Here is a 22,528-nt window from a genome sequence, read left to right as displayed (position 1 = left end):
CACACGAACGCGCACATGACCAATGAGGGCACGAGATAAGTTTGTGCACAGATGGAAGGCTGACAGGCAGGTAGGCCATCCAGTTATTTTAGCCGGGCCGGCTCAGATGATTGGTCGTGCTTTTTACAGTGCCACGGCTTCCACAGATGACATTTTTTAATGGATTTTTTGTCAAAGCACTTTTCATTGCTATCGGGTTGTTAAGAGCATTCCCTGGAATATAACAAAAAGTGTATCTCGAGCCGGTTTCTCAAACTTACCTACCCCACCTTTAAGCCGCAACAGGAATAAGATTCAAACACAGGATATAAATTACATAAACCTTATACTGCAGGTTCTTACATGGAGTTTTGTGCAATAATGCCTGCTTTATTGTGGATGGCGCTCTTTCATAGAGGGACACATGACTTCTGTTAAACGTGACCTATCATGCAAAATGCACTTTTGTACGTCTTTTCTACATGAATACGTGTCCCCGGTGTTCCAGGGAACTCACCAAGAGTCAGAAAACACAACCCTCTCTATTTTCCTCCATACCCAAATCTCTTAAAAAGGGGCTGCAACGGATCTGATACAGACTGATCCAGATTTGAACACTTTTATGTCGTCACAGAAGTTGCGCTACGGCTATTGGGCCAACTCCACCAATCAGGAGGAGATAGCCACGGACATTGCCGCTCCAAAGCGCTGGAGACGCTGTAGTACATATGCCAGGCCTGTAGATGGTGCTGTTCTCACAGAATCAGCCCATGATGCAAAGACAGTGTTAAATTGAGCGAAATGAGGAATGGCTAAAATGCATGATCTGTTTGATATTTTGAAAAATGAAAAGTATAAATATGCCTTATATAGGTATGGTCCTACACTATATTATTCAAATATAGCATGATAGGTCCACTTTAAGTGAAGTCATCTCTTTCGACTCCACTTCGAGCGATATAATTATTAACAAAGCACTTATATACTAATAAAGGGCTGGCTTATCTAAAGCCAGTTGAGTAGCACTTGGAATGTTTGGCTCTATGAAACCTGATGTACTTATATGATTCTGTTTTCTTCAAGTTTGTATCTTCTTGGTCGAACGCAATTATTTTAAGTCGCTTTGGATAAAAGCGTCGGCTAAATGCAATTTAATGTAAAAAGTGATTCCTTGAGCGACCTATCAAGACAATTATCTATTTTGTGTTGTTTATAGATTACAACCACTCAGTTCAGTCAATAAAATACACATTTTCTTTATTTCAGATCAAGACAATAAAAGTGCAATAATTTTTATTTGAAATCATATGTCTACAGCAATGTTATTACAAAGCCCAATTGGAGTTATTAAAGCGCTGACAAAAATGTGATGATTTGGTTAAAAATCAGCTTATTTAAAAAATGATATAAAATCAAGTTAGTAAGCAGTCAGGTGTGTGTGTCTTCCTGTGAGGACGTGAGAGTCAGCAGATAAGAGTTGATGTGCGGCAGCAGCTGCCAGTTATCTGTGGCCACGTTAAAGTGCACGGTTTCCTCCGAGCGGATCCTCAGCAGCAGGTGAGACTGCGGCGGGAGGAAGAAGAGAACTTTGATCTCCTCTTTATCCGACGGATCTGATACGAGGTAGGGGAGGAAGTGTTTCTCCACCATGGTCTTCAGAGCCTCCTCCTGCAGCTGGCAGCAGAACAGACTGGTAGCACCTCCTGTTGGCTCCTCACGGCTCATTTCATCCCACAAACCATCGAATAAGCTCAATCTGCCGCCTCGTCCCCAGGTTTTGGGGGCGGGAAGAGGCAGGAAGGTCTGCTGGAAAGCTACATGGACGTCCGGGAGATCTGTGAGCCAGGAGAAGCCGTCCTGGGTGGTGAAGATGGCGCTGGCGTGGAGGGAGGTCGGTTGGGGTCGTCTGGGTTTCAGCCTAAGCTTTACGCTGGGCGGCGGCCTCTCTCTGAACACACACGGGACGCTGATGTCTCCCAGCGGCTCGTAGTGGTCGTCCGTGAGGCTGAAGTGGAGGCGGATACTGAAGAGCTGATCGAAGCACGAGTCGGCACTTTCGTTGTGAGTCAGCTGGTAGTTGAGGGGGATTTCTGAGGCGAAGCCAGGGACGTCAAACTGGGCTCTGTACTGTTCAAGCGCTACGGACGCCTCCTCGGGGTTATCCTCATTTAGGTTTAGTCCACTTCCTGTTTCAGTTTGTGGCTCCTCCACCAGCTTTAGGATAATTTTCTTCGCCCGGTGGACCGTCAGCAAGCTGGTCAACCCTTCGCTTTCTGCCACGATGCAGGAAAACGTTCGTTTCTTGGCCTGGCCGCCTCCCTCGCCGTATCCCTGCGACAAAACCCCGGCCAGCTTGTCCTTTGACAGCGTGGTCAGCAGGGAGTAGTAGAGGCGGGCGTGATCCCGGATGTCCGTGTCTCCGTAGCGACTGGCGAGATGCTGCAGGACGTCGGCCAGCGGGATGAGCAGCGCGTCGAAGCCCGGGTGGACCAGGAGGCGGCGGCAAACCCCGAGGAGGAAGTTCCCGAGGCGCCAGTCGCCTTTCACGCACAGAGACGAGGAAGTGATGATGTGGGACAGGAAGTCGACGGTGCTTTGCTGCTTGATTTCTCCTTCCTCCGCCACTCTTGCTAAGATCTTGAGGTGCCAGCGCAAGTCTTTTGAGGTGAGTTCGGCGTCAGTGATGGCTCCTTGAAAGGCCATCAAAAACTCCGTCGCCCAGTTGGACTCGGACAGCTGCTCCTGGATGTGGTCGGCTAAATTGATGAAGTGCGGCGCCAGGTGGGTGTGACGAAGGTAGAGCGAACACAGTTCTTCCATCAGGCTGTGGGAGAAGCGCTCCACGGGGAAGAAGTAGGAGAGGAAGAGGAAGGCGGCTCTGAAGAAGGTGACCACGATCTCCCGGCTGCCTCCATTATCCACGATTCGCAGCAGTGAGGTCAGGTGATCGTAGAGGTAACCCAACCCCCTCCCCTCTTCTTCCTCTTCATCCTCTTCCTCCAGGTAGACCAGACACAGCAGGTGGAGGCGGGCTAACAAGGTGGCGCTGTCGTTGAACACGGTGGGCACTAGGACCGAGGCGAGCCGCGGGGTCAGCAGCACGGGGAGGGCGTCGTCGCCGCACCCGATTGGCCGGTTCTCGGGGAAGCTCAGGATGCAGTCAATGTAGAAGAGCTTCTCGGGGGGGCTCAGCAGCGGGTGCTGGGAGAGAACCACCAGCCGCTGGAGCAGGAAGGCTTCGTCTTCGGCGCTGAACAGACTGTCCGTGAACGCACTCTTCATCAGCAGGGTGGAGTGGAAGAGGCACACCTGAGGGGAGAGACATCTATTATTATCATGCCAAAACATAAAGCTGATTTTTATTTCATGAAAACTAAAATAGTTTAAAGTGGACCTATCATGCTATATTTGAATAATATAGTGTAGGACCATACCTATATAAGGCATATTTATACTTTTTATTTTTCAAAATACCAAACAGATCATGCATTTTAGCCATTCCTCATTTCGCTCAATTTCACACTGTCTTTGCATCATGGGCTGATTCTGTGAGAACAGCACCATCTACAGGCCTGGCATATGTACTACAGCGTCTCCAGCGCTTTCCAACGGCAATGTCCGTGGCTGTCTCCTCCTGATTGGTGGAGTTGGCCCAATAGCCGTAGCGTCACTTCTGTGACGTCATAGAAGTGTTCAAATCCGGATCAGTCTGTATCAGATCCGTTGCAGCCCCTTTTTAAGAGATTTGGGTATGGAGGGAAATAGAGAGGGTTGTGTTTTCTGACACTTGGTGAGTTCCCTGGAACACCGGGGACACATATTCATGTGTAAAACACGTACAAAAGTGCATTTTGCATGATAGGTCACCTTTAAAGGGGCCCTATTGTGCTCATATCAGGTTTATATTTGTATTGTGTTCCTCTACTGTGACATGTCTCCATGCTTTAATGTTCAAAAAGCTCTTTTCTCATACTGCCTGTGCTGCAGCACCTCTTTTCGCCCATTGTCTGAAACCAGAGCCCAGTCTGATCTGATTGGCAGCTAGGAGATGTCCCACCCCTTAGCCTATCAAAAACAATGTGTTTGAGCGCTTGCCAATAGAAGCCTGAGTGTTACGTAAACAAAGGAATCCAATTGAGGTGTTTGAGGCGAGCGTGTAAGAGAGAAACTCCCAATGGAGGGAAACCAGGGATTATAGCCTTTGCAGACCATTGACATGCACAAAAAAACCAATAGAACACACTACTGGAAAAGGATAACCAAAAGAAGCAGAATAGAGCCTCCTTAAAGACAACAAATGCTTGTATACAGAAACAAGAATCAGAGAAGAAACATTTTTTTTACACCAACCTCACTGGTGCCCAGCAGTCTCAGCAGCTGAGCTCTGAACACGGCGGGAGAGACACCGGGAACCATGGCAACCACCTCGGTCAGCCGGTGCAGCAGAGCGGCCTGACTGAGAGGCGTGAGGAGGTACGACTCCTCCAGGAGGGAGGACAGCACCGCCCGCAGCTCCTTACAGTCGGGCCCCGTCTGCAGGGTCGGCACGGAGCCCATGGGTCCCCGGATGAGAGAAGACAGAACTGCCGAGTCATCTTTACTTTTCATTAGATCCAGCTCCGACTCCCATGCTACCGATGTGTTTCCTCCCAGAAGAGCTTTGAGATGCTCGGCTCCGGCTCCGGTTTCCTGGGTCAACTGACAGAGAAGTACACACATCCTTTACTCAAGTAGAAGTTCAGATACTCGTGTTTAAAAATACTCTGGTAAAAGTAGAAGTACTGACTAAACTTCTTTACTCAAGTAAAAGTAAAGAGGCTTTGAAATGTACTTCAGTAAAAAGTACCCATAACTAGCAGCTGTTTTAAAGAGTACCTGACCTCCCTTTATATTAATAGAACAATAATGTAATTGTTAGCTAATGAATGTTTCCATGCTGAACAACGGCAACATGACAACGTTTTCTTTGGTCCCTCTTCTTTAGAGAAGACCAGGAAATGATGGATACACGGATCGTGTTCAAATCAATAGGCACGCAATGACTCTAAATAATAATGATCACGCCACCAAACACACATTCAGACTAAAGGAACCAGCCTGTTTGGAAAATGAGAGAAGTAGAAAGTACAGGTATTTGTGTTCAAAATGTAAGAAGTAGAAAGTACAGGTATTTGTGTTCAACATGTAAGAAGTAGAAAGTACAGGTATTTGTGTTCAACATGTAAGAAGTAGAAAGTACAGGTATTTGTGTTCAACATGTAAGAAGTAGAAAGTACAGGTATTTGTGTTCAACATGTAAGAAGTAGAAAGTACAGGTATTTGGGTTCAACATGTAAGAAGTAGAAAGTACAGGTATTTGTGTTCAACATGTAAGAAGTAGAAAGTACAGGTATTTGTGTTCAACATGTAAGAAGTAGAAAGTACAGGTATTTGTGTTCAAAATGTAAGAAGTAGAAAGTACAGGTATTTGGGTTAGAAATGTAAGAAGTAGAAAGTACAGGTATTTGGGTTAGAAATGTAAGAAGTAGAAAGTACAGGTATTTGGGTTAGAAATGTAAGAAGTAAAAGTAAAAAGTCGTCAGAAAAATAAGTAGTGGAGTAAAGTACTGATACCAGAAAAATGTACTTAAGCACAGTAACAAAGTATTTGAACTCCACTACTTCCCACCTGATAAATGGCGTTCCTTAACACCAGGGTGTGGAGCCCCGCGTAGGCCTGGTGGAGCCGGGACGTTTCTCGCTGCCGGAGCCCACCTAGGAGCTCCAGTCGCTGGGAGAGGAGACCCGGAGAACAGGCCTCCATCTCCCGGAGACAATCACAAGCTGTGGCCCGCAGAGCAACGTCTCCGTGGAGGTCATTGGAGTCCTGGGATATCTGGAGGAGCAGGTCCAGGAAGTCTTGGGACGCTCTGGAGCGGTTGCTTACGCAGGAAGTGCAGACCAGGACGGAGGTGAGGGCCAGGAGGAGGTGGCAGCGAAACTGGACCGACTTGGGAGGACACTGGTTGAAGACGGACATGAGCTCCAGGGCCGTCTCCTCACCCAGCGAGTCCGAGAGACACAGCAGAGACGGAGACTCGCAGAGCGGGGACAACAGGAGGACCTGAGGGAAGGGGATTCAGAGATTAAAAGGCTTTATCGTCATATGCACAGTAGATACAGTGCAGTTATGGCAAAGAAAAGCCCCACGCTCCTCCAAAAATGCAACGCAATAAGACATAAAACACATTAAAGAAATAATGGTACTTGTGGGTGATCTGTCTCCACTTTTTAATAGCGGGTAGCTGGCTAACCCTAACCCTCCTCCACATGAACTTTTTAATTTCTCAAAATAACAAACATTAATCCTAGGGGTAAGGGGTAAGGTTGTTTAGATTAGACCGTCTGAAAAAAAACAAAAAAAGTGGTGACAGATAACCCACAAGTGCCAAAATAATAATTAAATATTGTACAGTGAAATAAAATAAAATTATATAATATAATAATACGGTTAGTTTCTTGTATACTGATTACACAATCCCTTAAAAGGTCCCCTGTTATACTGTTTTTCATCAATATATCATAGGTCTCAGAAAAATACATGTCTCTGAAGTATTTGGCTCCAAACACCAAAGATCATTGCAGCATTACCCATAATCCCCTCTGTTTCAGCCCTGTTTCCAAAGTGCTGATTCTCTGTCTGTTACTTTAGATGAAAATAAGGAGCCCCTCCCCACGCCCCTCTGAGAGAGATTTGGTTACAAAGAACTAGGGATGCTCCGATTCAATCTTAATAGTGTGATCTGTGCTCTCTATAAAAGGCCGGTCAGGAGAGCCGATCAGATACATGACACTTTTCTCTGTGCGCGGCAAAACAAGCTCGCCAAAATGGCTTCACTGGTCTGGCAGTTTTTTAAGGTGTCCGAAAAAGACAGTAAAATAGCGGTATGCAACGTGTATGAAGCAGAAATCCTGCAGCTCCGCCCGCTGTGACGGACCGATGAGCGGAGCAAAACACACACTCAGAGTTAGACCTAACACACTTAGCTATTTGATCTAGCTCTAGCAAAACTAGTTATAAATATGTTAATTATTCACTGTCGGGTCACTCATTACTGGATCAGCGAGCTGCATGAGATGATACTGACAGGCTGTCAGGAGAGGGAGAGAGGGGGAGAGGAAAAGAGAGCGCTTCCACTAATTTCTCCTGTGTTATTATCCAATGTAAACTTGAATAATGTACTTCATTTGAATGTAATAATTATGTTGGTTGTTGTTTGTGGAAACGGTTATCTTGGTTGCTGATTGGCTAATGGTTACACACGCCAAAAAAATCGTTATGACATCATAAAGTGGCCAAAATCAGATTTTACTCATTTTCAGACAGGTTTTTATATAAATGGATCAGGACAAAAAGAGAGAGAATATTTTTTCCTGAAACTTTCAGAGTCTCTTTACACAGAGGGGACACATGTTGATGTAGAAGAGACATGAAAAAGTGGATTTTGCATAATACGTGACCTTTAACATGTCACCCGTTACCGTCTATCACACTGTTTGTTTACCTTGAGGCTGTAAGTGGCTCTGTCATCCCGGAGCTCCCGGAGCAGCTCAGCGAGGAAACCGTCCGCTGTTGTCCCGGAGAGGAACCGGGACGGGCTGCGGGAGAAAGAGAGGATCCTCTGGGTCCAGATCTCAGACATGGCGCTCAGATGCAACACCTCGGAGATGTTTCTAAACTAGGCATTGCATTACAAACTTTCTAATGAAACACTAAAATCTCATGACTGACATCCAGAGGGGAGAGGTTCCGTGTTGTGTCATGTGATCATTTAACAGTCATAGTGTGACGTCAGCGCCCACTGCTGCTTCGGAGTGTGCAGCGCAAAAGCGATAAATAAATAATAATAAAATAGTAAATAGATAATAGCGAATAAAATAGTAAATGAATAATGTGAAATAAAAAAGGAAATAAATAATAAAAGGTTAATAAATTATATTTAATAAAATAGTATTTAAATAGTAGCAAATAAAAAAGTATTCACAAAGTAAATAAGAGTAAATAAAATAGCAATTAATTAATAAATAAACAATTAAAATAATTATAATAAGAACATTAAAAAATAAAATAATAATATAATACAGATTATACAATCATAAAAACTAATCTTGAAAAAAAAGATTTACTAAAAGAATAAAGTGATAAATATAAATCTCTATATTGCTCTTTTACTAATATTGTAATCCTGCTAGTAATTCCAATTAACCTGATTACATATTTTTCATGTAACTAAGTGAACACAATTAAAACAATGTGTAACCTCCCTGATAATAAATATAATACCACCTATTCGACGTGTACTTAGCTCGGCTTTTATTTTGAAACGTTAAACGCACAACCGGATGTTCTACCGTTAGTGACAGCTCATTCTGAGACACCGGAAATAGTCGTCGGTTTTGGTGACGCTGCATTAGAGACTGCAAGACATGGACCGGTCTAGTAAGTGAAATAATGCATATATTCTGAATGTAATGTGAAATACTTGTGTTTTTCGAGACTATATACGTTTTATGTGCTGTATTTGAATTTCTGGTTTAAGAATTGTTGTGTAAATCACGCACGCTTCCTTATGACGAGAGCTAGCTAGTTAGCCTAGCTTAACCTGCAAGGAAGAAGCGAGCTTTATCTCAATGAATGAATGAGTAAAAATCATCACAAGAGATAACATATATACAGTTATTCATTATTAAGATGTTATTAGCATTTGTTTTAACTATAGCGATTAAAAACCCTTTCGACCAGCCTGCAGGTTAATGTGTTTCCAGAGGTGTAATGTAACTAAGTACATTTACTCAAGTACTGTGCTTAAGGACAAGTTTGAGGTACTTGTACTTTACGTGAGCATTTCTATTGTATGCTACTTTGTATTTCTACTTCACTACAATTCAGAGGTTAATCGTGTACTTTTACTCCACTACATGTAATACCTTTAGTTACTTACTTGAGTAACATTTTCGATGCAGGACTTTTACTGTAACAGAGTATTCCTACACTTTGGTACGTCTACTTTTACTCCAAGTACAAGATCTGAGTACTTCTCCCGCATCTGGTAGTGAAGTACATTTACTCAATTGCTGTATTTAAGGGATACTTGATTGTACCTAATTGTTTCCATCTTATGCTACTTTACAGTTCCAGTCCACTACTAGTTACTTTTGTAAATTCAGATTATGACACACAATACTTTAAAAATAGGATTATTTGGTAAATATTAAACCATCCAACATTATATTTAAGTAACTAAAACTAACTCTTTAAGTACATTTTCTTAATTGTAATGTATTGGTTTTTACTTGAGTACCATTCTTGATGCAGTACTTTAACATGAGTATTTTTACAGTTTACTATTCCTACTTTTACTTAACTATTAAATCTGTTAATTCTCACACCTCTGCTTGTTTCCTCCGTGTCTGCAGGGCTGTTCGGTTTGTTCTCCCTCCTGAGTGTGGCTCTTTCTGGATCCCAGGCGCTCACCCCGGCTCACTACCTCTCCCTGTCCGATGTGGCCCGTCTGCAGAAGCTCCTGAGCCAACAGTTCACCGACCTGGACTCCGCTTACTACTCTGTGGTTGGTCTGGGCAAGCTCGGAGCATCTGTCCCTGATCATGAGGTAAGAATCACTCCATTAGAGGTCACCTGTTATTCAAGATCCACTTCTTCATGTCTCTTCTACATCAACGTGTGTCCCCTCTTCCTCATGTCTCTTCTACATCAACATGTGTCCCCTCTTCTTCATGTCTCTTCTACATCAAGATGTGTCCCCTCTTCTTCATGTCTCTTCTACATCAACATGTGTCCCCTCTTCCTCATGTCTCTTCTACATCAACATGTGTCCCCTCTTCTTCATGTCTCTTCTACATCAACATGTGTCCCCTCTTCTTCATGTCTCTTCTACATCAACATGTGTCCCCTCTTCTTCATGTCTCTTCTACATCAACGTGTGTCCTCTCTTCTTCATGTCTCTTCTACATCAACATGTGTCCCCTCTTCTACATCAACGTGTGTCCCCTCTTCTTCATGTCTCTTCTACATCAACATGTGTCCCCTCTTCTTCATGTCTCTTCTACATCAACATGTGTCCCCTCTGTGTAAAGAGACTCTGAAAGTTTCAGGAACAAAGATTCTCTCTCTTTTTGATCCATTTCTATAAAAACCTGTCTGAAAATGAGCTGATCAGATTTTGGCCACTTTATGATGTCATAACGATGTGTTGGCTTGTGTAACCATTAGCCAATCAGCAACCAAGGTAACCCCCCCCCCCCCCCCCCCCTTATCACCTGAATCTCCGCCTAGAGCACCATTGAGTTCTTTGTAACCAAATCTCTCTATATCTGAGACCTGTAATATATTGATGAGAAACAGTAAAATGAGGACCTTTTAAGACACAACGATAACAACTAGTCATTTTTTCTGATACTGTATTAAATATCCAATTGTGATCCTCCGTGTTTTTTGACTCATGACGTGCTTTTGTTTGCAGGGAGTCTGCCAGTTCATCAAGTCCCAGCTGGACCCCACTAGTGTTGACTCGCTCTTCTTTGCCTCTGAGACCAGTCAAGCCATTTCAGGATGTGAGGTAGGCCTACCTCTGAACTCTCTGCTGCTCTACATGTCATTTGCATGTGTCGAAGGGCTGGACAATGTGTTGCATACAAATGATAAAAACCTTCTTGTCACAAATCACAAATTCTTGTTAATGTTGTCATCATAGTCTCAGATGTTTAAGCAATTCTTTACATAAGAAAATTCCGAATTGAATAGTTGTTTACGAGATCATTGTGGATTTTAGTTTGACTTCTTATGTTTGTATACAGATCTTTATTTTATTTATTTTATTTTTATTGCATATTATTACTTTAATTGTGTATTATTTTTATCTTATATTGAACTAATTCTTACTTCTTTAGTTTATATACCTATCTGTATTTTATATTATTCTACATGTTCATGTCGCTTTCTTTATATAGATATCTTTACTCTATTTTTGGATTGATCTCCTATTTATTTCACTCTAAAACCGAGTCATGAAACCCGATTTCCCGTCGGATAAACACACGTTTCTGGTTCTGCCTTCCTTAGATCCCCGTGTCCAATGAGACGCGGGACATCCTGCTGGCGGCCGTCAGCGAGGACTCCTCCATGACTCAGATCCACCGAGCGGTCAGCGCCCTCAGCTCTCTGGGCCTTTCTCTGACCTCACAGGAAGTAGTGGGAGCTCTGACCGGCCGCATCAACAAGGAGGACAACGTCATGGCGTAAGTAGAGGGCGTCACCGTGCTGTGTCATTCTTACAATGCTTATCGGCAAGTTTCATTTACAACTAACGTACCTTCTCTCCGGACAGAATCACTTCGGCTCTGCTAACGGCGGCCCGTCTGTCCCAGGACGCAGAGCTCGGAGGAATCCTGGAGGAAATCGAGGTGAGTTTTTTTTATCAGTTAAATTCAAATAGCTTTATTAGCATGACCATAATGACATACAGTATGGACACACCTCTGTACTGTTGTGACATCTATACATAAACATTCATAAACCTTTTGAACAACAGCAAAAACAACATGTTTTCTTTCCATTAAAACAATATCCTTTTTGAACATGAACTATAACATTCATTTAAAAGTAGGGAAAACACAGAACAATAGAAAAGTTACGGTGAGTTATTGATTATTGTGCATTTTATGTTGTCTTCCTGTGTTTTGACTTAGCGAATGTCAAACACAATGGACTCTAAATGATGCACACAGATTAATGTATTGCTTTGAATAAATGAAACCTATTAATTTCCTGTTTTCCCCCCAGGATCTGACCGCTCGCTTGGATGATCTTGGAGGCATCTACCTGCAGTTCGAAGAGGGACTTGAGGCGACCGCCATGTTTGTGGCCGCTGCTTATTCCCTCTCTGATCACGTGGACATGGAGCCTCCACTGAAGGAGGTACGGTCCGCTCTGTGGAGGCATGTCAGGATACCCCATACATAATTAAGATCGATGATATTCGGTTATTTTAAGACCAGAAATGCCTCTGGTATAGTGATCATCAAATACAAGTACACCCTTTCAAAGAGATATTCACTTTTGAATCTTAAGAATATACAAAGAATATAAAAAGACTGAGAAAAGTGTATTTATTACTGAAGTTAAACCGAACCACGTTTGGTACAGGAGTAAAGTCATGTATTCCTTCAATCCAGTTTCTCCGTGGTTAGGAACGTTTAACATTATCCAAAGTGACTTAGGTGCAGCGGTATTTATTTTAAAGAAAGTGAAACGTACAAATAAATTAGTTTCAAGTTGGATATCCACTTTTGGTTTTGCCTTTTTTGAAACAAAGTCAAAAATACTGGCTTATTAATTTTTAACAAGCTCTTCACTCTCTGTCTTCCTAAACCCCAAAGCCCCCTGTTCCCCCTGAGCTCAGCGATGATTTGAGAGCATACAAACGGTCAATGTCATGTCCACACATCGCACCAACAGTAGTATAGATATCGTCACAGGCATACTGCGGTGGCTTTTCTCTCTGACCCTAACAGACGATGTGTTCCCCCCCCCCCCCCCCCCACAGGACCAGGTCATCCAGCTGGTGAACTCCATCTTCGGTAAGAAGTCCTGGGACTCTCTCTCCGAGGCGTTCAGCGTGGCCAGCGCGGCCGCCGCTCTCTCCAACAACCGCTTCCACGTGCCCGTCATCGTCAGCGCTCAGGGCCCGGCCACCGTGTCCCACAGCCAGCCCACCCTGCAGGTACACATGTGGAAACTAAACCCAGATACATTCATGTAAATGTGTTATCAATTTGCGTTGCAGTTTTGTTATGCATGACTGACAGCCAATTACATGTGAGGTTAAAGCCACGCCTCCAATGTGAGCTCCCTGTCTCAGATGCTTTATTTACTTTGGCAACACTTGGTAGTTTTAGGGTGCTAACAGAACGTCGAGCTTCACTCTGCTAACAATTCCTGTGTGTTTTTGTTCATTTAAAATGCGCTCACAGTGACGCTGTTCCTCTGATTCTCAGCTCCTCGTCACTGACATCATGTCTCAACCTCTGACCGCCGCCAACGTGCTGGTGGAGTCTGCGTACGCTGTGGCCTCCAAGAGCATCATCCTCAGCCAGACTGCTTTCACACTCAACGAGTATGTATCCTGAGAGAGATGAGGGGTGGCTTTGTTATATATTATGCCTGGTTCCTCTCTACGTGGAAATGATCCCAAGAGCTCAGTCACACACAAGCTTTTTATAACACGATTAATCCCATCACACAATGCACATTTTTGATTAATCAGTTTAAATTAAAGCATATTTTAGGGACCCATAATTAATCAACATTTTCTAGATAATCGCAATAGAGAGGCGAAGTCCCGCCCATCTACTTCCGACCCATGGACCCGGAAAAATTATGTATTGAATTCAATGGAGAGAGAAAGATTATCTTTCTATCCCGTTTGAATTGTGCAACGAATTACACACATGATGTTTGTCAATCTTAAAAAAATAATTTCCATGTCAAAAAAGTCACCGTTTGTCGTAAAACTGTTGAAATATAAGACTATGAAAAATACGCAACTAGAAAGACTACAAATCCCAGAATCCCCCGGTCCCGCATGCTGGCTCTTACGGAACCGACTAACTCCCCTTGTGTGTATGTACAGCTCTCAACAAACCCAGACTTGGAGTGATTTTCACCTCTTTTAATATTTTCCGCCTCATTCTGAAAGAAAGAAGTGAAATGTGCCAACGTGACGGCCGTCTGGGTGTGTGGTGCGAGACGGGAGATGTAGTTCATTGAGCGGTTTCACACAAAAAAGTGTTATTTCACAGTTTTACTACACATTTAAAAAAAAAAAATGTATCTTTTAAATTGACAAACATCATATGTGTAATTTGTGGCACAATTCAAACGGGATCGAAAGATAATCTTTCTCTCTCCATTGACTTCAATACATAATTTTTCCGAAATAAGGTCCCATGGAGCTCCCCCGGTAAGGGGAGGGACTTCCCCTCTCAATGGGACTAGTTCTAAAGACATGATATTTGTTAAAGGGTAAATATGTGTTAAAATGTCATTATGAATAAAGTATTATGTAGCCGTAGCGATATCTGGGTCTACAAATAATTGTCTGCAGAATTATAAGAAGCTATTGTGTTGGATACAGATCCTCTTAAAAACATCAAACTTTGATCATTTAATATAATTATCAAGGATAGTAAGAATTATGAATGAAAACGAATCAATCCCTACAATATCGTGAATAGTATTAAATTATATTTGTTCCCAACATTTGCTGCCCTATCTTATGTGTATCTAAGCACATTACATTTATTTTGTTTATTATGAATATTTTGAAGGCATTTCTTCAGAAGTACTTTGTTTTTGATAGAAAGTTCACTTATTTATATTTCTTTCCTATTTTCAGCGGCGTCTTTGAACTGAACTTCATGTCCACCCAGCCAGCCAGTGGGTATTACCAGTTCACTGTCGCAGTGACCGGGGACTCCCGTCTTGTGGCCAATCATGTTGAGGTGAGGGGGCGGTCTGAATGAAGGACATATCATTTAAACTTTGAAAACTGAAGTAGAACTGGATCAGACCGTTTTAATGCATGTAGTCATACCTTCTTCACGTGTCTTTTGGAGGAAGGGATGCAATTTAAAATGGGTGCCTTAGCTGAGTCTGAGTCAGAGGTCGCCTGCCCTTGTTGGTGGTCAATGTGAATATGAATGTCTGAGTATTGGTTTTTAATTGATGTGTCTCGTTCCACCTGCAGCTCAAAGTGAAGGTGTCCACCGAGGTGTCCGTCACCAGCATGGACCTCTCTGTGGTGGATAAGGACCAGAGCATCGGCACAAAGACCGTCAGGTGCGGGGACATGTTTTGATAAGTGAAGCCTCTTCTTCTCTGAGCATTAGTAACAATAGAATACTAAATGCTTCTCTTGTTTAAACTCAGGGTGGACTATCCTTCCAAAGCCAAGGTCTCCTTCACCGCAGACAGCCACCAGAACTTTGCCATGGCCTTCCAGCTGGTGGACGTGAACACTGGAGTGGAGCTGACCCCCCACCAGGTATGACACTCAAGGCTTTTATTGTCATTTGAACACAGCGTATATCTCACCTTCTCCTAACTGCATCTGTCGTCTAAATGATATATCCTTGTGTGAACCTGTCCTACCCCTTATTCCATCTTATTCATTGTGCTGCTCAATCACCTGAGTTCCCCTACGGTGGGTCGGTAAACATGTGTCTTAAGCTGCATCTCACTTCGGTTAAATGGAATCCTTGCGTCCCTCACTTGCGTCGTTTCCCTGCGACTAGTCCCTCCCACCAGGGAAGCATGGAGGGACGCAAGGAAACCACGAGAAGCAGGGAACTTAGTTTTAAGAGCAATGGGACGTCGTTTCCTCCGGAGCGTCACGTGAAGCGACGTCCGTTAGTGATGACGCCGCACAGCTGATCGTCCCACAGCAGCTAGATCAGTGCATGCGCCACATCGTCCAATCAGTGAGCGATACACAGTAAGGGGGCGGGGCGAGTGTCTGAGGATTTCACCGGAGGATGGTCTTGTGGTTCCTCGATCCTCGGTCCTGGGACGCTACTCAAGATGGCGCAGACAAATCAACTTCCGGTGATACCGAGCCCGAGGAGCGAGGAAATAAAAAATAAGAGAAGTGAGACGCAGCCTTAGCCACGAAGCCTGAAAAACGTAGTCTTACTCGATTACAGACAAGTATGCGATCACACTTTATATAAAACTCCATGTCTCAGAACATTAATCGGACTAACGGCATATAAATACTTAGATTAGGTACTTGTTGCTATCTCCATCTACCGTCATATTGATAGGAGTATTTTTGTCCTCTGATCTATTATTTGAGAACTTGTGGATGTGTTGATTACACCTAATACCCGGGACAAAATGGTTGCACTCAAAAATGTGTTTCTACTAAGTTCGGGGTGCAAATCATTTCCATGTTTGATACATTTGAACACAACTCTTTTGCTTTTGCCTACCCCAGACTCTTATACCCATTTCTCTTTGTCTCGTTCACAGACTTTCGTCCGCCTGCAAAATCAGAAGACGGGTCAGGAGGTTGTGTTCGTGGCCGAGCCCGACAGCAAGAAACTGTACAAGTTCGAGTTGGACATGGCAGAGCGCAAAACTGAGTTTGACTCCATGTCCGGCACCTACTCCCTCCACCTCATCGTCGGGGACGCCACCTTGGAGAATCCCATTCTGTGGAACGTGGTGAGCGTCCCATCGGACTCAGAGGCGGTAGTGAGGATTATTCACTGAAGGTAATATTGATTTCTAAAGTTCTTATCCCTCTCTCAAGGCTGATGTTGTTCTGAAGTTCCTGGATGAGGAAGCTCCGGTGGCCATTCAGCCCAAAACTCTCTATGTGCCCAAACCAGACATCCAGGTAACCCTTCAGCTCGCCTTCTACATCAGCCTCACTGCCTGAGGATGGAAAATCAAGCAGCATGCACAACAGCTGTTTAAAATCTTCCCCTGTCTCCTCTTGTCTCCTCTTGTCTCCTCTTGTCTCCTCTTGTCTCCTCTTGTCTCCTTCTGTCTCTTCTTGTCTCCTCCTGTCTCCTCTTGTTTCCTCTTGTCTCCTCCTGTCTCCTCTTGTCTCCTCCTGTCTCCTCTTGTCTCCTCTTGTCTCCTCTTGTCTCCTCTTGTCTCCTTCTGTCTCTTCTTGTCTCCTCCTGTCTCCCCTTGTCTCCCCCTGTCTCCTCCTGTCTCCTCCTCTCTCCTCTTGTCTCCTCCTGTCTCCTCCTGTCTCCTCTTGTCTCCCCCTGTCTCCCCCTGTCTCCTCCTGTCTCCTCTTGTCTCCTCTTGTCTCCTCCTGTCTCCTCCTGTCTCCTCCTGTCTCCTCTTCTCTCCTCTTCTCTCCTCCTGTCTCCTCCTGTCTCCTCTTGTCTCCTCCTGTCTCCTTCTATCTCCTCCTGTCTCCTCTTGTCTCCTCTTATCTCCTCTTGTCTCCTCCTGTCTCCTCCTGTCTCCTCCTGTCTCCTCTTGTCTCATCTTGTCTCCTCCTGTCTCCTCCTATCTCCTCCTGTCTCCTCTTGTCTCCTCTTGTCTCCTCCTATCTCCTCCTGTCTCCTCTTGTCTCCTCTTGTCTCCTCTTGTCTCCTCCTATCTCCTCTTGTCTCCTCTTGTCTCCTCTTGTCTCATCTTGTCTCATCTTGTCTCCTCCTGTCTCCTCCTGTCTCCTCTTGTCTCCTCTTGTCTCCTCCTGCAGCATTTGTTCAGAGAACCAGAGAAGAAGCCTCCCACGGTGGTGTCCAACGCCTTCACTGCTCTCATCCTGTCCCCCCTCCTGCTGCTGCTGCTCCTGGTAAGACTCCAATCTCCAATGTTTTCAATTCATTTGACATTACATTAAATCACAAGAAATATGGGGACATGTGGGGACATGTGGGGACATATGGGGACATATGGGGACATGTGGGAACATATGGGGACATGTGGAATGGGACCCCTAAAAGCTATCCAGAGCTTAAGAATAAGCACTCTTACTACTGTAGTGTACTACTTACGAAATATAGGACTAACACACCTAGAGGTTTGGAGAGTTAATACTTCTACTATACACAACAATGACGAGCTAAAAACCACCTAACGCTAAGCAAATATCCTGAAACTAATCTAACCGTAACTACTGAATGGTCCTAAAATATGACATGTTTCAGTCACACATTAGTTTAAAATAGGTAGAATATCACAAACATAGATATGAGACAAATAATAATAGTACAAATTAAATGAATTTCAGATTAAAGTAAGACTTATTTAGCCACCAAATGTGTTCAAGCTTTGAGGTATTTGCTTAACAACGCCTACCTGAAGCTCGTTGTAAAACAGAGTTGAGTTTATAGGATGCTTTCTCCTACTCTTAAACCAGTTGAAATACGCTCTTTCCTGTAAAGCAGCGTTTGGGTGTCCTATTTTAAAGCCCCCCTTTACACTAACCTACTTCCAGTATTACTCAGAAGTACGTGTTGTTATTGTTGCGTGTGCACACTTTCCACAGAAAAAGCTCTTCACTCGAAGCCTTCATAAAGCAGTGAAAGCGGCTGCACGAACATAATGCCGCTTTTAATTTGAAACCACAAAAGCTGTGGTGTGTCTCTACAGCGCTGAGTAACCGTTATTGTTGCGGTGAATCAGTGCATTGTGTGCTCGGCGGTAAACAAACATTCAGCCTCTTTGTTCGCGGCTCTTGCAGCGGATGAAAATATCATTGTGTGTGTTTTTTTTTAATTCCCCCCCCCCCCCCCCCCTCTCTCTCTCTAGTGGTTCAAACTCGGAGCCAACGTCTCCAACTTCAGCTGCACCCCCAGCACCGTCATGTTCCACGTGGGACACGCAGGTGAGTGCGAAATGTTCATCACACATTTGTTTAGCCGCCTCTTCATCCTCCATTCATCGACTGTTGTTCAGGATGATGGGCGAATTGCCCTAATGACTGTGGGTGACATTCCGCATTAACATAATGAATTACACACATGCATTATTCATACAATTCCACATGTACAAGCGCTCAACCCAGAACACCGAGTCACTTCGTCACAGCGACGGTTCAATCCACATTTCCAAAAAAAACTAACGGTTTTGACAACACATTTTTCCATCAGGTGCTTTTAATGTATTGTAGGAGAAGGGATGATGTCATTAACAGTGCAGTGTGCAAACCTCAGACAGTGTAAAATGCATATAAGTACATACAAAGAAGTTTGGTTTTGTTTGTTTGTTCCTTTAAGTGTTCTCATCGCTCCACACAGATCTGATGTGTTATCTATTATAATGTAGAGTGGTGCAGTGATGACGTAGCTTAGCAAAGGGTCCATTAACAAAAAGCATTGGGGAAAATGGGAGAATCTCTTCAACCACAGACCTTATTTCAGACGTGTAACTATAAACATGTGGACTGGAACCGAAAGTGGTTCAATGCTAACTTATATCCGGGTTTTAGGACTCATCACTGCACCACTCCTTGTAGCAGAAGCTTGTGTGATGTTTAAGTCACATGCTTCAACATTTATTAATGCAGTCTGTTTACATTGGTCGCATTTAGTTTGTATCTACACCTAAACGTGAATTCAGTCATTTGACTCCCTGTGCTTCGGCTCTGGTTTGAACCAATAGAAATCGCCCATTCAACCGGTGGTCGGCGTTACGTGCTTGCCTCCTTTAGGGCGGGGCGTAACAGTCGGAAAAACACTTACAGTTGTTTACCTGATGAATTATACAGGACTCCTTAAATACACACAATGCAGCCATTCATTAAACGAGTGCATATGAATAAGTATTTCATATACTTTTGATTAGGGCCGCTCAATTAATCGTATTTTAATCGCAATTACGATTTTGGCTTGCAACGATTACGAAAACAACGTAATCAAAATAAAAAGATTATTTATTTTATTGGTTTTTCAGTTGAATTAAAAAAAAAATAATACTCTTCACATACATTTTTTCAATAAATGGATGTTTTCAAAGTAAATGGATAATCGTTTTTAATAATCGTGATATCAATTATCGACCCAAATAATCGAGATTATGATTTTTGCCATAATCGAGCAGCCCTACTTTTGATATAACAAACCATTTTTAAATATAACATTGATTTCACTCATATTTAATTGATTGATTAAGATGACATGCAATGCTGGCCCTCTTTATATTCTTAAATCTCAATATTTGTTTCTTAGCTTTGGCTTATATCTAAGATGTTGATATGTTTCAAAAGGTAGTATGGCTTTAGATCTCGTGTGTGGATGTTAACGCCCCCTCTGTGTTTCCAGCCATCATGGGCCTGATGTACTTGTACTGGACTCACCTCAACATGTTCCAGACTCTGAAGTACCTGGCCATTATCGGGACCCTTACCTTCCTGGCCGGAAACCGCATGCTGGCACAGAAAGCAGTGAAAAGGTACGTCTCCTGATGGGGGGGGGGGGGCTCGGCACAAAATGACCCCCCAGAGAGTCCTTATTACCCCGAGAGAAAGATCCGAGTTTCTCAGGGGTCTCTCCGGCTCGTTCTTAACCTCAAAACTCTGGTAAAAGTGCGTTTAGCTCCTCAGCCGGTCCCCAGACGCTGATGCCAGGAGCAAGACCTCTAAGAGTGAGGCTCTAAAGTGGGCAATTTCCCCTCCATCAATATGTAGAGCCCTCAAGGGCCACAGGGAGCCATTTCCCCTTCTCAAGACGTCACTCTAATTGTTCTCCTTTACTTCTGACGGACCCTTTTGAAATCAATCTGACTATGACTGACTCCTCCTGTCCTGCTAGCCTCTGTCTCCTTTGCAACTGTGACTCTTTTTAACCCCCTCTCTCCTACACCTCTGTACTCCCTTTTTTCAGGATTGCCGCCGAGCAAAGTAGTAGGTTGGCAAAGTATAGGAGCCTTCGATAAAACCCCCCCCCCCGGCCCCAATTTGTAACTAAAGAGTCGGCCGTGCTTCAAAGCCGAAGTAAGGGCATCCTCCAGAAAACTGCATCTCCATCCTGGCTGCAGCGTGCATGGCTGAGCTGCTCCATCATTTTAACTCCGAGTGTTCACGTGTACTTGAAGCCCCCCCCCCCCCTCCGTCTGGTTTGCCTCTCACTCATCCCACCTCGATCATGGCCGCTTGGTGATCCCTCCATTGTGGACTAACACTCATGGTTCTGGTTGTGCCGTTTACATCGAGTGACATGTTTTGTGTGTGTTGGATCTTAAGAGGTTTCTCCGTGTTTCCCGCCATTACACATTGTTTGATGTGCATTTGAACGCATGATACAGCCTGTGTGTGAACTGTTGAAGATCAGCTGTTAAAGGAATATTTCACACTCAAAAGGACCATTTTGATATCAATATATCAAAACCTAGAATTCCTCCAGAAACATCTCCTATGCCACCGGGAATGAAGAATCCAAAGTGTGAAATAAATGGAAATGAATTGATAGACACATCAAAACTTTATTAGAACAACTGTTTACAAACGCTGACACAACTCATGCAGCTTAAACCAAGTCTCACTTATTTCACATACGGATGCATTTTGACTAAAAACCCTTTTTAATATTTAATAACGTAACGGTGACTCACAAGGATGGGTAGACTTTGCAAGAGTGAAATGATATGCGGTACTTGTGTTCAGGAAGTATTTAGCATACTGCAAGATAAAGTAAAGATTGTAATCTTACTACAAGAGTTTGTTTACTTACGATTGGATGTACGGTATGTGTGCTTTTATCAAACACTGCCCCGCCCTAATTGACTTGGATTCGTTCATTTGAAATTCTTTGTTCACCTTTTGGGGAGTTCAAACCGAATGACCAGTTTGTGGGTGAAATACTCCTTTTGAATAATGTCACAAAGGTTTTCATTCATCTTGATTTTATTAATGATTACTCTCTCTCTTTCTTCCACAGACTCGAAAACAAATAGAGCAAGAAAATTCAAAGAAGACACCGACGAAGCATTTTTTCAATAAAGTAAATTCAATAAAATCAGACTTTAAAAAACGTCCCGACCAACAGTTTAACATGTCCTCCGTGTTAATGAGAGGAAGAAATCCCACGAGGACAAGCGCTCAGCGACAGGTCCTTACTGCAAAGCTACTGATCACTGCACTTCCTGTGAGATTCTTTTTTCTGATGCCGTGTTTTCTGAGTCAGCTGGGTTTTTTATTTGTGGTTCATTGATGGGTTTATTTGTCATTTTTTTTTTGTACATTCCTCTGTTTTCACACCCCGCCCGTTTCACCTCGCCACAGCTTGTTTCCTCTGATTAAAAAAAAAAAAAAAAGAATCAAACATTGGCAGTGGCACTGATATGTTGACTAACGATGAATGTGTTTGCCTGTTTGCTGCGTCAGACGTGTCCCCCTTATTTGATTTGTGTGGCCGGAAGAAAAACAAATGATAATGAAATGTGGGCAATTTGAGAAAAAGATATGTTTTTGTAATGAAGAAGAGGAAATAAAGAATTAGAGGTGAATCGTGGTGTCTTTTTTTTTATGTTGATAGATTGATTAAATCTTAAGTATCCCTTTTTGGATGAATGAAAAGCGACAGGAAAAAAATGTCGTAATCAAATTGTTGAAAGTATTCAGATTCTTAAACCCTAATCTTTGAAATATCAAAAGGGCTGGAGTTAAATTGAGTGTCATTAGAAGGAAAGTCTTTCTTTGTTTCCCTTAAAGTGATTTCTGTGTAGGGTGAGCTGTTCTCATGAAGAGAGAATTTATTTGTTTTATTTGAATCCCAATTTCTATCAATAAAATACATCTAAACTAATAATTTATTTAGAAAAAGCCACTTCAACTCACGCTGCTAAAACCGAAAACATGACTGGATTGTTCTTTTGTGTTTTCCTTATTTCTGAAACCCGTTAAGACATAACTCTTCTGGTTGGTACGAAGCGAAACATTAAAATACATATCACATTTTTAGATCATTTCAACATTTGAGCAGAAGAGGTACAAATAGTTTAAGAAGACATTCTGCTGATGTTCAG

General features: G+C 43.2%; 2 protein-coding genes across 3 annotated transcripts; one reads left to right on the top strand and one right to left on the bottom strand.

Moving 5' to 3' along the window:
- Positions 1-1,210: 1,210 nt before the first annotated feature.
- ap5b1 (adaptor related protein complex 5 subunit beta 1) lies at positions 1,211-7,807 on the bottom strand. Its single transcript, XM_079681638.1, has 4 exons — positions 7,524-7,807; positions 5,648-6,082; positions 4,330-4,677; positions 1,211-3,288 (listed from the first exon to the last, which is right to left on the bottom strand). Exons 1-4 carry the CDS (start codon positions 7,659-7,661, stop codon positions 1,408-1,410), a joined length of 2,802 nt encoding a protein of 933 aa, XP_079537764.1. The 5' UTR covers positions 7,662-7,807; the 3' UTR covers positions 1,211-1,407.
- Positions 7,808-8,301: 494 nt separating this feature from the next.
- Positions 8,302-22,009, top strand: rpn2 (ribophorin II). Of its 2 annotated transcripts, XR_013808214.1 has the most exons (18): positions 8,302-8,458; positions 9,436-9,629; positions 10,500-10,595; positions 11,099-11,274; positions 11,364-11,439; positions 11,819-11,953; positions 12,582-12,758; positions 13,033-13,151; positions 14,433-14,538; positions 14,784-14,875; positions 14,966-15,080; positions 16,067-16,261; positions 16,350-16,436; positions 17,262-17,357; positions 18,317-18,392; positions 19,828-19,957; positions 20,389-20,498; positions 21,442-22,009. XR_013808214.1 is itself a non-coding variant. In XM_079681388.1 (17 exons), exons 1-17 carry the CDS (start codon positions 8,446-8,448, stop codon positions 21,455-21,457), a joined length of 1,899 nt encoding a protein of 632 aa, XP_079537514.1. In that variant the 5' UTR covers positions 8,302-8,445; the 3' UTR covers positions 21,458-22,009. The 2 variants fall into 2 exon arrangements, 1 of the variants encoding a protein (XP_079537514.1); XM_079681388.1 differs by lacking the exon at positions 20,389-20,498.
- The last annotated feature ends 519 nt before the right edge of the window (positions 22,010-22,528 follow it).

Source organism: Notothenia rossii (assembly GCF_949606895.1).
Source record: "Notothenia rossii genome assembly, chromosome: 5".
NCBI lineage: Eukaryota > Metazoa > Chordata > Actinopteri > Perciformes > Nototheniidae > Notothenia > Notothenia rossii.
This window is presented reverse-complemented; position numbering and strand designations above follow the sequence as displayed.

What these genes read in the sequence shown, in the direction of transcription:
- ap5b1 (XM_079681638.1), bottom strand. Translation starts at nt 7,661, where the DNA reads ATGTCTGAGATCTGGACCCAGAGGATCCTCTCTTTCTCCCGCAGCCCG. An exon ending in GAGCCACTTACAGCCTCAAG is followed by an intron (nt 6,083 to 7,523) that starts GTAAACAAACAG and finishes CCCTTCCCTCAG; the next exon opens with GTCCTCCTGTTGTCCCCGCT. An exon ending in TAAGGAACGCCATTTATCAG is followed by an intron (nt 4,678 to 5,647) that starts GTGGGAAGTAGT and finishes CTTCTCTGTCAG; the next exon opens with TTGACCCAGGAAACCGGAGC.
- rpn2 (XM_079681388.1), top strand. An exon ending in TTGTGGCCAATCATGTTGAG is followed by an intron (nt 14,539 to 14,783) that starts GTGAGGGGGCGG and finishes TTCCACCTGCAG; the next exon opens with CTCAAAGTGAAGGTGTCCAC. An exon ending in TGGAGCTGACCCCCCACCAG is followed by an intron (nt 15,081 to 16,066) that starts GTATGACACTCA and finishes TCTCGTTCACAG; the next exon opens with ACTTTCGTCCGCCTGCAAAA.